The sequence below is a fragment of the Pteropus medius genome, unplaced genomic scaffold (genome assembly GCF_902729225.1).
Source record: "Pteropus medius unplaced genomic scaffold, Ma_sr-lr_union100, whole genome shotgun sequence".
Lineage (NCBI taxonomy): Eukaryota > Metazoa > Chordata > Mammalia > Chiroptera > Pteropodidae > Pteropus > Pteropus medius.
Window position 1 is genome coordinate 8,322,724 of NW_024344371.1, and position 16,770 is coordinate 8,339,493.

Sequence of the window (16,770 nt, forward strand, 5' to 3'; positions counted from 1 at the left end):
TATTATAGATTTATAGCATATATAGAAGAAAAATATGTGACAACAATAACAGAAGATGAGGGGGATATATTGGGAGTACACTATTGTAAGGTTCTTACACTAACTAGAAATAGTATAATATTATTTGAAAGTAGATTGTGATTAATTAAAGCCAAACATTTTGAATTTATTTTTTAAATATTTATTTAATTGAAGAAATTATTAAAAAAATTTTCCCCCCGTCTACCTCCCGCTCTGGTAACCACTAGTCCATTGTCCGTGTCCATGAATCTGTTTGTTTGTCCTGTTCATTTGTTGCTTTTAGGTTTATATCCCACATATAAGTGATATCATGTGATTTTCAACTTTTTTCATCTGGCCTATTTTGCTTAGTATGATTATTTCAAGGTCCATCCATGTTGCTGAAAATGACAGTATTTCCTCTCTTCTTATGGCTGAGTAATATTCCATTATATATATACCACAGCTTCTTTAGCCAATCATCGATCATAGGACACTTCGGACATTTTGATTTTAAAACAACTAACATTTTCTTAAATGAAGTTCATAATAAGCCAGTAGTAGAGATAAAATGGAATCATAAATACTTAGTCTGCAATGAGCAGAAATAGAAGTATAACAGGAACAAAGAACAGATAGAAAAAATAGAAAATAGCTAGCAAGATGGCAGATTTTAATCCAAACATAGATAATTACAATGAATGTAAATATTCAAAACATACTAATTAAAACATTGTCAGAGTGGATAAAAAAGTAATAAGACCCAACTATATACTTTTAAAAGAAATCCATTTAAATATAAAGACATGAATAGGTTAAAGTGAAAGAAAAGGTATATAGTGTAAAAGTTAATCAAAAGTAAGGTGGAATGGCTACAATATCAGGCACAGTAGATTTCAGAACAAGGAACATTATCAAGAATGAAGAGGGAAATTACAAAGTGATAAAGGTGTTAAGTAGACGAGAAGATGTAACGATGCTAATGTGTCTACACCTAACAAAATAGCTGTGAAATATAAGGAGTTAAAAATTGATGAGACTAAGAATAAAAGCAGATGAACCTGCAATTTCAGTTGGAGATTTCAATACTTCTTTCAGTAATCGATGGAACAAGACAATTGATAAGTGTTAGAAGACCTGAACGACATTTATGATCAACACTTAAAGACCACGTCATCCCAAAACAGCAGAATGCATATTATTTTCAAGTGCACATGGGACATTCACCAAGATATATCATATTCTGGGCCATAAAAGATATGTCAACATATTTAAAATAACAGAAATTATATAGAATATATTCTCTTACCATAGCAGAATTAAATAGAATTCGATACAAAAAAATCTGAAAACCCCCAATTATTTGGAAATATAACAAAAATATGCATCCAAGTATCAAAGAGGAAGGAACAAGGGAAATTATAAAATATTTTGACTGAAAAGAAATTAAAACACCAAAATTTGTGCGATGTAACTAAAGTAGTGCTTAGAGGGAAATTTATGGCACTAAATGCTTGTAATTAGAAAAGTAGAAATATCAACGAAAGAATTTTCCACATGAAAAGCCTAGCCATAGAAGAACAAATGAAATCCAAAGCAAACAGAAAGAAATAAATGAAATTGAGAAGAAAAGCAATAGAGAAAATCAATGAAATCAAAGGTTGGTGTTTTGAAAAGGAGAACAAAATTGACAAACGTCTAGCTATACACATTTAGAAAAGAAAGAAGGAGAGAAGACATGAATTACCAATATCAGGTGAAAGAGGGAACATCAGTAAGAGTCTACAGGCATTAAAAGTACAATAAGAACTATTACAAACAACTTTATGCCCATTAATTTGACAACTTAGATGAAATAGACAAATTTTTTGAAAACGCTAACCATCAAAGCTCACTCAAGAAGAAGTAGGTAACTGAATAGTCATAAATTACTTAAAGAAATGCAATTTGTAATGATGAATTAACGAAGTAAATTCCAGCCCCAGATGCCATCAGTGGCAAAATCTACCTAACATTTAAGAAAAATGCCAGTTCTGCACAAACTTTTCCAGAAAATAGATGAGGAGCACTCTCAATTCATTTTTTGAAGCCAGAATTATCCTGCTACAGACAAATATTCCTCATGAAGACAGATACAGAAATACTTGGCAAAATATTATTTAATTGAATCCAGCATTATATAAAAAGGATAATACATTGTGACCAAAAGGTCATTATCCTGGAAATGCAAGATTGCTTCAACATTTGAAAATCAATAAATGTAAACAGCAGATTAAACAAGAAACATACTGAAGAAGGACAGACTAAGGAAGAAAAACCGTATGTTTATCTTAATAGATCAAAAAAAAAGCACATGACAAAATTCAATACTTATGATAAAAATTAGCAAAGTAGGAATAAAACACAACTTTTGCAACCCAATAAAAAGCATCTGCAAAGTATCTACAGCTAACATCATAACTAATGGTGAAAGACTGACTGCTTTCCTCCTAAGGCTGGGAACAAGGAATGGCTGACCAAGTTCACCACTTTTATTCAGTATCGTACTGGAAGTCTTAGTGTAATAGAAAAAGAAAAGCATACAGATTAGAAAGCAAGAAATAAAACTATCTCCATTCACAGGCAACAAGAGTTTGAAGAAAATTCTCCCAAATATAAAAAAAAAGTAACTAGAAATAGTAAGTGAATTTAGCAGAGTCGCAGTATGCAAGGTCAATGTACAAAAATGAATTTTATTCCTATATACAAACAATGAACAATTGGAAATTGAAATGAAAATAGTACAATATATAATAACAAAAACATAAAATGTTTAAATACAAATCTAATAATATGTGTGCAAGATCTGTTATGCTGACAAAAATGAAACACTAACAAAGAAATGAAAGAAAACTTATACAAATAGTGAGAGATAACCATGTTTGTAGTTTGGAAGACTCAATATTGTTTAGATATCTGTTCTCCCCAAATTGATCTATATCCAATGCAATCCTGATCAAAATCTCAGGAGACTCTTGTGTTGAAATCGACAACTTGATTCTAAAATTTATATGGAAATAAAGAGGGTCTAGAATAGCCAAAACAGTTCTGAGAAAAGGTTAAAGTCAAAGAACTTATACTATCTGATTTTAAGACTTATTATAAAGCTGCAGTAATCAAGACAGTGTGGTGTTTGTGTAAAGATAGACATATAGATCCATGAAACAACAGAGAATTCAGAAATAGACATGTACAGATATGATAACTTGATTTTCAACAAAGGTGTCAAAGCAATTCAGTGAGGAATAGATCATCTTTTCAGCAATCGTGCTTGGAGAATTAGACATCTTTTTGCAAAGAAATGAATCTCACCTTAGACCTTACATATTTACAAAAATGAGATCGAAATGAATCATATACCTAAATGCAAAATCTAAAATTATGAAACATCTGGAAGGAAAATTTAGAGGAGAAAATCTTCATGATCTTGAGTTAGGCAAAGATTTTTTAAATAGGGCACAGAAAATCACTATAAAACTATAAAAGAAAAATTCGATAAATTGTACTTCATTAAAATTAAAACAGCTGTTTGAAAATCAAAATTGAGAAAATTATAAGGCAGTTTATAGACTTGGAAGAAACATTTGTGAAACATATCTGACAAAGAATTTGTATCTAAACTATATAAAAAATTCTTACAACCCATTAATAAGCAGACAAAATCTCAATTTTGAAATAGGCAAAAGATTTTACTAGAGACTTGGTCAAAGAAGAGATACCATTAAAAAATAACATGAGAAATGCTCAACATCTTTAGTCATTAGGGAAATGCAAAAACAAAACAAAAACAAACAAAACACCCAGAATGAGATACCACTACAAAGCCACAAAAATGGCTACAATGAAAAAGATTGAACACTCTGACCGTTGGTGGTGATGTGGATCCACCTCAACTCTCCAACTCTCTGTACACTGTTGGTGGGAATGTAAAACAGTACATTTACATCTGAAAAACAGTCTGGCACATTCTAAAAAAGTTAAAAATGCACTTACCATACTATTTAACTTTTCTGCTCCTAGATATTTACCCAAAAGAAACAAAACTTGTATCCACATAGAGACATATACAAATATTCTTAGCAGCTTTGTTTATAATATCTAAAAGCTGAAAACAACTCGAATATCCACCAAAAAGTAAATGGATAAACCAAATTTGTTGTATCTATATAATAGATACAATAAAATGGAATGAATTATTGATGCAATAATATGAATAAATCTTAAAACAATAATACAGAGTGAAAGAGGCAGATAAAAGGTACAATCTGTAAAACTCTATTTATGTACAATGCTAGAAACTGTATCCTTAACTACGTGGCACAGTAAATCAGTGGTTGCCTGGAGATGGATATTGGGGGAGAAAGGATAAGAGAGAGATGGATTAAAAAGGAAATGAGGATACTCTGGGAAATGATAGAAATGTTCATAAACTTGACTATGGTGAAGGTTTCATAGGTATATACAGAGGTCAAAATTCATCAAATTGTACAGTTTAAATATATGCAGTTTATTGCGCATATGTTGTGAAGTTATACTTCAAAGTTTTAAAAATAATGATGTATTAATGAATTGCTTTCTGATATTGGATTATATTTTTTATAAGAATAGTATTTTTATAAGAAGATAACCATTTTTAAATGCCTGAAATATTGCAATGTCCATAAGGTTGTTGTCAAATCTCTTTTTCAAAGTCCCATTTTTTTAAAGTAAATATTGAAAACTAGATGAGCATTCTCTCTTCTGCGAGCTAGAGTGACTACTGACGTTTGGAGTTCAGGTTGAAACTTGAGGATAATCAATTCAATGATTTGCTTTCTTTTCTCGTGCCACATCCTATTGTGTGTCTAAAGCAACTTTTTTTTTTTCACATTTAAAACTATTTTAAGTAATTTGGCTTAAAGTTTCCATAGAGTATAGTGACAACAGAACTTGGTCATAGACCACTTTCCTAATCAGAAACACTTATTTAAGTAATATTTAAACCCAATCTTCAGTGTAAAGCATATCAGTGCTTTGAAAACCTTGTTAAACTCTGAAATTGGATGACTATATAAATATTGATCTGCCATACTTTTAATTTGTTAATTGAAAAGTAGCTAACTTTTATTCCTGGGAATATCAGGTTTATAACAACAGATAACTTGCTTTAAACATAAAAGATGCTTAATAAAAAAGAATATCCTTTAATAAAAAAAAAAGAAGACAAAAGTGGTTATATATTTGAAATTTTTTTCAAACTACTTTGCTGTTCTTTATTATTTTTAATCTTTTATCGACATTTTAAAGTTCTATAATTATTAGTTTTTGTTTCAGCTAATTTATACTCTATGCCATTGATAATTTTTATACTGCAGGTTAGTTTGGGCCTTTACAATAAACATCAGTTGTCTTTTATAAACTTAATATATCAAGTAGTAACAATTCCTATTTTTTATTATTTTAATTGAGAAATAAGATAGGAACAATAAATTATCTTCAACTATATCTATTTCAAGTATTAAAAAACATTTTGAAGAAGATGGGTGTCGGCAGCTAGTTGAACTGTTATTTAAACATTATTTCTCACACTGTGCCTAATAGATTTAATTATGGTTTACACACTTGTTTCCTTATCATCTCTTCAGATGGAGAACTATACAGATATGTTGTAAACCACCATGAGAACATGTTATTAAGCTGTCTCTGCTGATGAAGGTATTTTCGAATTATGTTGTAAAAGTCTCTTGCAAATAAATTCCATTAAGCACTGGCTTTCTTTTGTAGTTCACTAATCATAGTTACTCACCTAGATCAAGTATAAAAGAAAGTCAACATATCTGAGCTAAAAGGCCTTATTGTGACTGGACCCAAAAGTTGGCAATAATGATTAGTCTAAAATCCATTTAATATGGATTTTATATTTCTTTGAAAATATTTCAACTCTTTTCCAGTCTGTACTTGCCTCTATGGAGCTCATACTTAAAATTGAGGACACCAAACTATCAGAAAATAAAATTTAAAACTAATAACAGCCAAACTCTGACTTCAAGTACATTAGTAGTTTTAGGGAAGTGCATTGGAGAAAGATCTGGAATCAGGTTTGACAAATAGGTGGTTAAATAGAAGGAAATAATATGAGCAAAGAAATAGGCAGGTATAAGTGGGCTGTGTATAGTATATATGGAGGAGCTATTGGAAAACTAGCCTACTTAGAGATGTAGTTTCATATTTGAAGGTAATGAATAATGGGGTGGAAAAAAATGATCAGATTCCAGAGTGCCTTAAATGCCATGAAAGGCAATTTGACCATGACACAACAAGCAGCCCGTCAAGATTATTTTTAAGTATTTTTTATTTATAATACATGTCTTCTAGACAAAAATATTTTGCAGGTATAAAAAGGCATTCCATGGAAAATAATCCTCCCTTTTAATAGAGCCCAACAAACTGATTTAAAAATTTATATGAAGAGCAAAGATCCAATAATAACTGAAAAACTCCCGAGGAAGAAGAAAAATCAGCAGGAAGAGGAGGGGGAAGAAGAAGGCAACTTGCCCTACCAGATATCAAGACATACTATAAATTTATAGTAATTAAGACAGTTTGGTGTTAATATAGGGAAAGAAAATTAAGAAAAGAGAGCCTAGAAACAGACTGTGTATATCTGAACACTTGATTTATGATAAAATGGATATTGCAGATCACTGGGAAACAGTGCTGGGGAAATTGTTTATCCATATGGAAAAAAAAACCCCACAGATCCCTACCTCATGCCATATAAAAATCATTTTTAAAGGTAAAATTATAAAATCTTGAAGAAAATGTAGGATCTTTGTGATTTTCTTAAACAAGATACAAAAGGCACTAATCATAAAATAGTGATTGATAAACTTAGCTGCATTAAAATTAAGAATTTCTGTTCAGTAAAAGACATTATATAGAAATTGAGGAGATAAGCTATAAACTGAGAACATAATGCAGCACCTTTAACTAGTTATTCCGAATGATTCAAAGACTCCTACAGATCAATATGTAAGAAAAAAAAGGATGACTTAATTGGAAACTAGGCAATAGAAACAAAATAGTCATTTCACAGAAGAGGAAACATGAATGGCCAATAAACCTAAGAAAAGAAGCTCAATCCCAGAAGTAATCAGGAAAATGCAAATCAAAACCAATGAGATGCCATTTACACTCATTGGATTGTAAAATTAAGGAGTCTCATAAACCAAGTGTTGGAAGGGATTCATTTTTGACTTTGCTGATAAAATGGTAAATGACCACTTTGGAGAACACTTCATTCTAATATTGCAGTCATAACTTACTACTCTGTTCTGGTATTTTCTAGAGGACTTTTTGCATGTGTACACCAGAAGACACATAAGAATGTTCATAGCAGCACCGTTCAGAGTAGCAAAAACCTGCAAATATCCCAAATGCTTGGCAGAAAAATGGATAAGTTTGGCATAGCATAGTCACACCGTAGAATATTATGCAGCAGTAATAATGAATGAACTACAGGTACTTTTTCAAATGGTTGAATCTTAGGAACATAATACACGAAAATGGCAGGTTACAGAAGACTATTTACAGTACAGAGAGCCCATTCCAGCAATGCCATTGCAAAGACTATTTACAGTAATGCCATTTTATAAAGCTCAAAAACAAGCAACACCAACTAATATATGATTTAGCCATATAAACATGTGATAAAATTTCTTAAAAACCTATGGGAATGATAAATGTTAAAATCAGGTAAGAGTTACTTTTAAGATGAGAGACAGGGATGAGGCAGGAAAAGGTAAATACAGTATTGGTAAACTAGATTTTTTTTTTTAAGTTGGGAGGGTGTGGGGTCGTGGGTATTGTTTTGTTTCTTAACTCCCCTATGCATATTCTTTTGTGTGTATAAAATATAAGCTTAATTTGGAGAAATACAACCTTTCATTTGAAGGAAAAATTAATTTCTTTCCTTCTTCTACTTACTCAACCCATCATTTCCCCTCCACAGAGGCTTGTTAGGTAAATCGTGGAACATCCATACAATGGAGTATAATGCAGCTCTTAAAGGAGAATAAAGCAGCATAAAGCAGAATAAAACCCATAGGTTCTGAAATGGAATGATTACTGGGTTATATTGTTAAAAGAAAAAGTGTGTGTGGAATGCTACAATTTGCATTAACAGACACACACATATATTTATGTATACATGTGTCAACTATCTAAGTTAGGTTACTAAGAAACTGGCTCCATAAGTTCTTGACTTTGTAAGTGACTTACAGAAACCATATTTTTAAAAGATTGATCCAGCCATCTGTAGGAAGAAAGGTGGCAGCAGAGTTGGGGTAAGGGTTCAAGGGTGGGGCATTCAATAGCAAAACCAAGGAAATTGGGGAGACCAGCTGGAAAACCATCACAGGAATATAGCTATGAGGGAACCAAGGCTGGAGGAAGGGGTTGGAAGAGCATAAGGAAGGGAAGGATCTATTTTGACACTGTAAATGATTAAACAGTTAATTCTGCCTAGTTACTGTTGCCAAAACCCAATACTCTAAAAAATCATTTAAAACTACATTTTTAATCTACTAAATGTAATTGATTTTATTATCCTATTTATGACCTGTTAAATTCAAGGTGTGGTCATGAAATGTCACAACACAGGTAGATGGTCTTCAGAAGATTTTGTGGAATCTCCTTTTAAAGCCACAAAGGGAAAAATGTCTGCACAATCTGAAGTTCTTCCTGATTTACTCCATATAATTTTGATCTTTCATCCTGAGAAGGACGTAGTTGCTAAGTCTTTGGTGGGATTATAAAAACATTTGCCTACTAATGTGTCCTATGTAGCAATTCCAAAAATATCCTCTTAACTGGATATTCTAAGAAAAAGTACTTTTAAGGCATAAAATAAGTATAGGATTTATTCTTTTTTTAAAATTAGTTTCAAGTATACAGTACCTTGGTTAAACATATATATATTTCATAAAATAATCCCCCCAATTGGTCCCTTCCTCCCCTGACTCTCCACCTAGCCAACGTATTTATGCTAACTGCATTCCCTATGCCATGCTTCTCATCCCCGTGACCGTCCATCAGCTACTAATTTGTACTTCTTTAACCCTTCACTCCATTCTTCCAGCTCCCCAAACCCTGCTCCCCTCTGTCCATCACCAAATTGTCCACTATATTTGTTAGTCTGATTAATTTATTCTTTTTATTCCTTAGATTCTGCATATAAGTGAAATCATATAGTGTTTATCTTTCTCTATCTGACTTAAATACCTTCTAGGTCCATTAAAACAACATCTTTTTCTGTCCCCTTCCTTTTCATATGTAGGGGTCTTGTTTTCTTATCCTTTTAGCCACTTTATCTTTTAGTTGGAGCACTTAATTCTTTTCCATTTAAGGTACTTATTGATAGAAATGTAGTTGTTACCATTCTTTATTCCTGTTTTTGATACATGTTTTTTCTTCTTAAAGAAGTCCCTCCAACATTACCTGTAATACTGGCTTGATGATGATAAATTCCTGTAGCTTACTTTTGTCTGGCAAGCTCTTTATCTGCCCTTCGACTCTAAACGATAGCTTTGCTGGATAAATTATTCTTGGTTGTAGATCCTGGGTCTTCAGCCTGTTGAATATTTTTTTGCCAAGCCCTTCTGTCCTGCATAGTTTCTTTTGAGAAATCAGCTGCCAGTCTTATGAGTGTTCCCTTAAAAGTAACTATCTGTTTTTCTCTTGCTGCTTTTAATATTCTTTCTTTGTATTTAACCTTTCGCATTTTAATTATGATGTCTTGGTGTGGGCCTCTTTGGATCCCTGATTTTTAAAATTCTCTGAGCTTTCTGGGGTTTTATATCCATTTCCTTCACCAGGTTAGGGAAGTTTTCCATCATTATTTCTTCAAACAGCTGTTCAACATCTTGATTTTCTTCAGTTACGCCAACCAGACAGATATTTGGACCCTTAATAGTGTCCCATACACTCCTTAAATTATTTTTATAGTCTTGACATCTTATCTCTTGCCATTCTGATTGAGTGTCCTTGGCTTTCCTGTACTCTAGATAGGGCATTTGATCCTCTTCTTTATTCACTTTGTTTATTCTTTTGTTTATTCCATTTAATATACTTCTCATCTCAGATAATGTATTCTTCATTTCAGACTGGCTCCCTTTTATAATTTCCATTTCCACTTTTATGTTTTTTATCTCTTTGTTGAAGTTCTCACTGAATTTATCTACACTTCCCAAAAGTTCATTGAGCATCTGTATAACCAGTGTTTTGAACTCTGTATCTATTAAATTACTTGACTCCATTATATCTGGATCTCTGTTCTGTTCTGTCATATGGTTTCTGCTTCTTTGTCTTCCCATTTTGGCTGCCTTTCCATGTCTGTTTCTATGTGTTAAGCAAAGCTCCTGTTTCCCAGTCTTATTAGTGTGGATTTGTGAAGTAGGTATCCAGTGGCACAGTCCTGAGAGGGGTTCAGCTTCAGGCCAAATTTAGCCCAAGTCTCTACCCCTCCAGGGCCACTTGTTAAGATTCAACAAGCAATCCACAGATGCTGTGCTTATAGTTGCCTCAAAAGGCCACACCAGAAACCAAGGCCAGCTGCCTCCTCTATTATGAGTCTCAGCAAGGAGCACCTGACTCGCTGAGGATGTGGCTTGTCGTGTGGGGCCCATTGTGGCTTGTTGGGAGAGGCCACAATTTGGGAGAGGCAAGGTTTCATGGCATCCTCTAGATGGCGCGACCTCTGTTATCTAGCTATGGCGGCTGTGTCCATGCACTGGTAGGCGGGAGGGCTCAACAGGGAACAATAGATACTGTTGGCACTTCTGTACTGAGCAAGTCTCTCCTTGGCTCTCACTCTGATAGTGTCTCCTTGTATGTCCCTGGTGTCCCCTGCACATAGGCGAATCGGCACTGGTGCTCAGAGCGAGCAAGTCCATCACCGCAAAAATCAGTTGCGGATGCGGCCCCTTTAATAGGCGTCTGCCTCTGCCGTACCCTCCTTCTCACTCAGCCTTTTGGGACAGTCTCACCTCCGTCTGTCTCAGCCTCTTGGGACTGGGCAGCCCTGTGTCCTCGGCCCGTCCTACCTTCTGCAGGACTCCTTCTTGGATTTCTCCCTAGTTGTATGGCTTATTCATCCCAGACAACTTTTCCTTGCTGCTGCTCCTTGTTTCTATCACAACTTTATTTGGTCGCCAGAGTGATAAACAGAGCTTCTATCATCAACGCCATTGTTTTTTCAATACCCAGGATTTATTATTCTGACACTTATAATTAAATTGAATGAAACGTTATAAACTTTTCTTCTACCCAATGATATTATGATATGAATTTTTGCTTATGTATAATATTATGTCCACAGTTATGAATTGTTGATTTTTCTTAAATTGTCCCAGTTATTGACATGCCCATATTTTTACTAATTTATAGTAGAATCTGCTGGCAATCTAAAATAAAATAGTCCTATCCACTTTTTTCTTCTTCTCTCCCTCAATGCTTTCTTCCTTCCACACTTCTTGCCATCAGTATTCTTCTTGCAGTTGCTCTTTTTGCCAAAATGAGGCCAGGAGCTAGTTGTGTGCAGATGTATCAATTGTAATGTTGTGTATGTGACTCTCTGCTGTCCTATTTTCCTGAACCTCAAATGGAGTCGTCACTCTCACCAGTATAAATCAATTACTTCTTGTTGAGGTGCCTGAGTCTTTCACCATCTGTTTGTTGTCCTTTACGTCATTTATGGGACTCAGAAGAGATCCACTTGACGTTTTTTTTTATCTCATACCACAGGGATTTTCTAACACTTGTGTTATTTCCTGTGTCCCAGAGATTGTTTCATTTTCCTGCAAGCGGAGGAAAAGAGGGATCTAAATGCTTCCTGTGATTGCATAAAGTTTATTTTAGGAATTCTTCTTTTTCCCTATTACACCCTATTTTCTTTGCCAAAGAATTTAGAGGGAATGTTGGGTGTTGTTTGTTCCTTTGCACCAAGGAAATGTTTCTTTTACTGACTATAAAGTTTTAATATAAATATTCTGTGGCCCTCTAGTTCAAATTGATCGTTTTGTGGAGGGAAAAAAAAAAAACATTGCTCCGAAACTATCTCCTTACTTTTTAATTAGCATTCAGACTGTTGCTTGAAACAGTTGACATTATTTATTCTTTCTCACCAATTTTTATAAATAGTGTACATAAAATCACCAATAAACAAAAACATCAAAACTTTTTATTTATTTTTTTTTTTATGGTGGAGAGAAAGTTTTTACTGTCTTGAATTAGCAAGTAATTGTTTTCTATTGAATCAGGGAGGCTTCTTATCCTTTCTAGGGAAGAATTTTTATATAAACAAGCTTTTTGGATCTATCTGAGGCTTCTGATTAATTACATTTTACATAATGACTACTTCCTGTTAGTAAAGACTAGGACACAGAAGCTATTTAGTCAAGTTGCTTTTTTATGAAACGAAGTATTGTAAGGATAGGAAAATATGCCATCTAAGTGTTTGGGCTGAAACCTGTACAATCCATTTTTATTTCTGAATGATAGCTTTATTGTCATACTTCCTAGAATGCTTTAGTGTCCCAAGCTTTTAGAAACAAGTATGTCTGTGACTTGTTTGCATATTTTCTAAGAGCGTATTTTCCAAATGCAGAATAGGTGCTGCCACTTTAGTCTTGATTTCACTTCCCAGCTCTGTTAATACAAATCCTTGTTGCAAACTAATTGTCTTGACAATTCATAGCAACCTTAACATGTTATTTTAATCAATAAATAAAGGAGTTATCAATTTCCATATAAATAAGAGCACGCGTCACCGTCTCCAAAATTGGTTTGAAGAAAGGGAAAGGGTTGATGTGAGAGACTGAACTATGGGAATAATTACCTTTTGTGTAGTCAGTTTATCTGTTCTGGAAAGTACCTTACCAACATGAATTTCCCTATATTTTTTGGAAAGCCTAAGGTACCCATTTTTTTTCAGGTGGAAGAAACAGGTTTAGAAGATTCAATAAATTTGCCTAGGTAAGACTGTTAAAGGAACATATAGTCATTGCTAGGTGTCCATGGGGGATTGATTCCAGGGCCCCCTGTGGATACCAAAATCCATGGATGCTCAAGTTCTTTATATAAAATGGTGTAGAATGATGCAGACAGTTGGCCTTCCACATCCATGGATTCCCAACCATGGATCAAAAATGGTATTTTCCATCTGCAGTCAGTCGAATGCTTGAATGCAAAATCTGCAGGTATGGAAGGCCAACTGTATACCCAAAGAAACTCAGTAATCATGTTAAGCTTTTATGAGCTGGAATAGCCAGCCCACTGTATTAAGTGGATATCAACTGCTGTGGGTAAAATTCTATTCAGAGTGCCCTACATTATTCATCAGAATTTTTTTCCCTTTACTCTCTGGAGTACTAGACATGAATTTGAAGAGAAATTTAAATCAAACAACTGTACCAGATAAATTAGAATAAATGTTAAGTGGCATTCTTATTGAATTAAATATTAATCAGAAATAATTTTGATTCATTTTTTTATTTATTTACTATTACCCTCCTCTGAAAGTTTGTTTTATTTTATAGCTTTAAAGAAATATTTTCTTTGAACTTTATTGTTCTATTTTTTTTTTTTTTTAATAATGATTGGGGGTAGCACTCAAGAGAGGTTGACATCTGGGAGGAATAAGGAGTTTGCCTCTTGATTTCCTCACCATGGAAGGTAGTGGAGAGGAAACATGGAGTGCTTGAAGTGATTAAATTTGCTGGGCCATCTGGTCATCAGGAAAAGGCTATGTTTCCAATTTCACAGTGAAGGACGTCAAGTTTATTAAGGAAGGTGAGTATTTAGTGTAGAGAAGAGAGAAATCATTCTTTATTTCTGCCATTAAGAGCTGCAGCTCGCTTAATTGTGAAAAGAAGGGTTACCTGTAGAAGACTGGCCCCTCGGTGTGGCTGCATAATGATGCTGTTGTCTGCATTACTAGGGAGAACTTGGAGACAATGGTTTGGGAAGACGAGCAAACATGCAAGGGTGACCACTTGGAATGGAGTCACTCTGGTACCCTAATGTTCCTCCCCACCCCCATACAATCTTTATGGAGGGAAGAAAGTGAGGCAAACGGGTGAATTTTTCTCAGGCTGAGGAAAGAGATCAGAGCTCCTGGCTCCTTAAAGTTTACTGCCAGAGCCTCTGATCCAGGTATCAGTTAGAATCAAGTATAACTGATTAACATCCATCCACTCTTCTAATTATTGAACTACCTCATGCTTTAAAAGTTAAAACTAGGCTCATATTTTATTTATCATTTTTTAAATAAAGCAGTAAGTTTAAGAGAGGCTGTAGGGGAAAAATCAAAAATAGGAAAAGAGATCAATGCAAAAAGCATATATCTGCACTAAATATTAAAACTGGCAATCTGACAGATGCAAAGGATGAGGGTATGCAAAGAAAAAGAAGAGCTTGGAGGTCCACCTGTTGCCACCTGTCATAGGCTCATTGTCATCTTTGCAAATAATTAAAACAGTTCTCTGATGCTACCTGAATTAAACCTAGAAAGCTCCTGGGCTATGATTTAGATTGAGCAGCCTGAAATTTTTTAAAGGATCTGTAGAACCTACAGTTCCACAGAAAAGTGCAGTTTGCTTCATTCAATGTATAGCTAATCACCGAGCATGGAAGAAATTGTCCTGACTATTTAAGAGACTTGCCCAGACGGTCTTTGGTTTTTTAGGAGTGCTTGTCAAGATGAGAATGCTTTTTGGCTGCATTTGAGGCTGCAAGAGAGTGGTAGAGCAAGAAGTGGATTGCTCTTTCAAGAAGGGACAGAAAAATGAGTGCGCAAAGGCTTGAAGGCCAAGAGTTTAGTCAGCTTCCAGACCACAGGCAAAAAAGTCAGTGTGGCTGAGGCTGGGCTGGGGCTGAACAGAGATGAACTGGGAAGGGCTTCCCGCCATGTGAAGGAGCTGGACTTTCCCTGATGATGATAAGGAGCCATTGAATAACGTTAGCGGGCAGCCCTCCCTCTCTACTGACATCCTGGATCACAGTTTTCTTTCTCTGTTCCAAGCCCACGCTCAAGCTGAGTGCACTGTTCCAATGTGCGTGTGGATGGACCGGCTAGCACCTGAACCTCAAAGGCTTTTTGAGTTCCTACATTCTCTACCTCCACTCCTCTGACTTTGTTCTCATTCATATATACTCCGCATCTGAAATCTGAAACCCTCCTAACTCTGAATGTAGTGGTTTCCCATCCTTCCTGTTTCTGCATTCTATTAGCCTCACTGAACTTCTGTTAAGACTTCTTGATGTCGCTTTACCTGGTCCTTCTCTCTCCAGACTTACCTTCTGTATTAGGGTTCTTCAGAGAAATAGAACCAGTAAGGTATAACTAATTATAAAATGTCTATATCTATATATGTACATAGATGTCCTATTGTGTTTGTGTATATGTGCATGTGTGTATGTATGTGTGGAGAGAAAGAGAGAGAGAGAGAGAGAGATTGAGATTTTAAGGAATTGGCTCTCACAATTATAGAAGCCGACAAGTCTAAAGCCTGCAGATGTGCCGGCAGGCTGAAGACCCATGGAAGATCTGATGTTGTGGTTCACATTGAAAGGTTGTCCATTGGCAGAATTTCTTCTTACTCAGGGAAGGTCAGTCTTTTGTTCTATTCAGGCCTTCAACTGATTGGATGTGACCCACTTTCATTATGGAGGGCAATCTGCTTTACTGAAGTCCATTGATTTAAATGTTAATCTCATCCAAAACAGCCTCCCAGAAACATCCAGAGTAATGTTTGACCAAATACCTGGGCACCACAGTCCAGCCCAGCTGAAACATAAAATTAACTATCACACCTTTTTCTCTTAGCTAACTTAGATGTACACAGTGAATGGCTTCATTTGTTTCTTCCTCACTCCCTTACCCTGTTGTGCAACCACTAGAGCAGTTTGTTAATGCCTAAATTTGTGTCATGCCTACAATCTGCTTCCTCTCCTGAAACCGCTCAGCAACAATGAAGAAAACCACGCACCCAAGTGGAGACCAAATGCGCAGTCTCCGGCCTCAACGGGGCCCTCAGGGCTGCTGGGCACTGCTTGTGTGTCCCTAGGCAACTCTCTCTCCATTCCCACAGAGGCTGTTTGAGACCTCAATGCTTCTGTGAAGCTCCTTACCCATTTCAGTCTCTCTCTCTCTCTCTCTGCAGATGAGCTTAACTATTAGTGCCTAGTGAAAATCGTGAGTTTTGACCAAGAATCACCTCAACTTGCTGCTTTCCTCCCTGTTTGAACCATTTGAATGACATGAACCATAAGAGACTACTGGGAGTGGATAAAGAGCCCAACAGGCATTTACACTTTGTCTTCAGAATTCATTCAGAGCAACTCTGCCTCTTCTCAGTCTCGACTTTCCTGGTGCCTTGATTACTTGCCCTGTTTTCTCATTCTCTACCTTCCATTTTTCACTTTGTCTCTTTAATCAGTGGCTCAGTTTGGACTTAGCATGCTGGGTTTGACTTTTACACCCCTCAAGGTCACATCTTCTGGTGGCTGCTCTACACAGGGAGGAAGAGCCTTACATTCTGTTTCTATACCTGTGGCTTAGCCAGATAACATGGCTGTTCAGAAACTGCAGAGTTCCTCGGGGCGCTGATGGCTCCACATCTGACATGGCACCCTGTAGTTCTTACTACTAGTCTCTCAGCAGCCAGCTGATGCTTGCAGCAATTACAGATCTCC

General features: G+C 35.3%; 1 protein-coding gene across 3 annotated transcripts in view; it reads left to right on the forward strand.

Annotated features, from left to right (window-relative positions):
* Positions 1-16,770, forward strand: part of NUBPL (NUBP iron-sulfur cluster assembly factor, mitochondrial) — a 294,710-nt gene that overhangs the window by 158,478 nt on the left and 119,462 nt on the right. For 2 of the 3 annotated variants that reach the window (XM_039870497.1, XM_039870496.1), the window contains exon 11: positions 13,010-13,050. The exons of the other annotated variant lie outside the window; for it this stretch is intronic. In XM_039870497.1, coding sequence (XP_039726431.1) covers positions 13,010-13,050 — 41 coding nt within the window. The remainder of the gene's footprint in view (positions 1-13,009; positions 13,051-16,770) is intronic. 3 annotated transcript variants of the gene reach the window in all.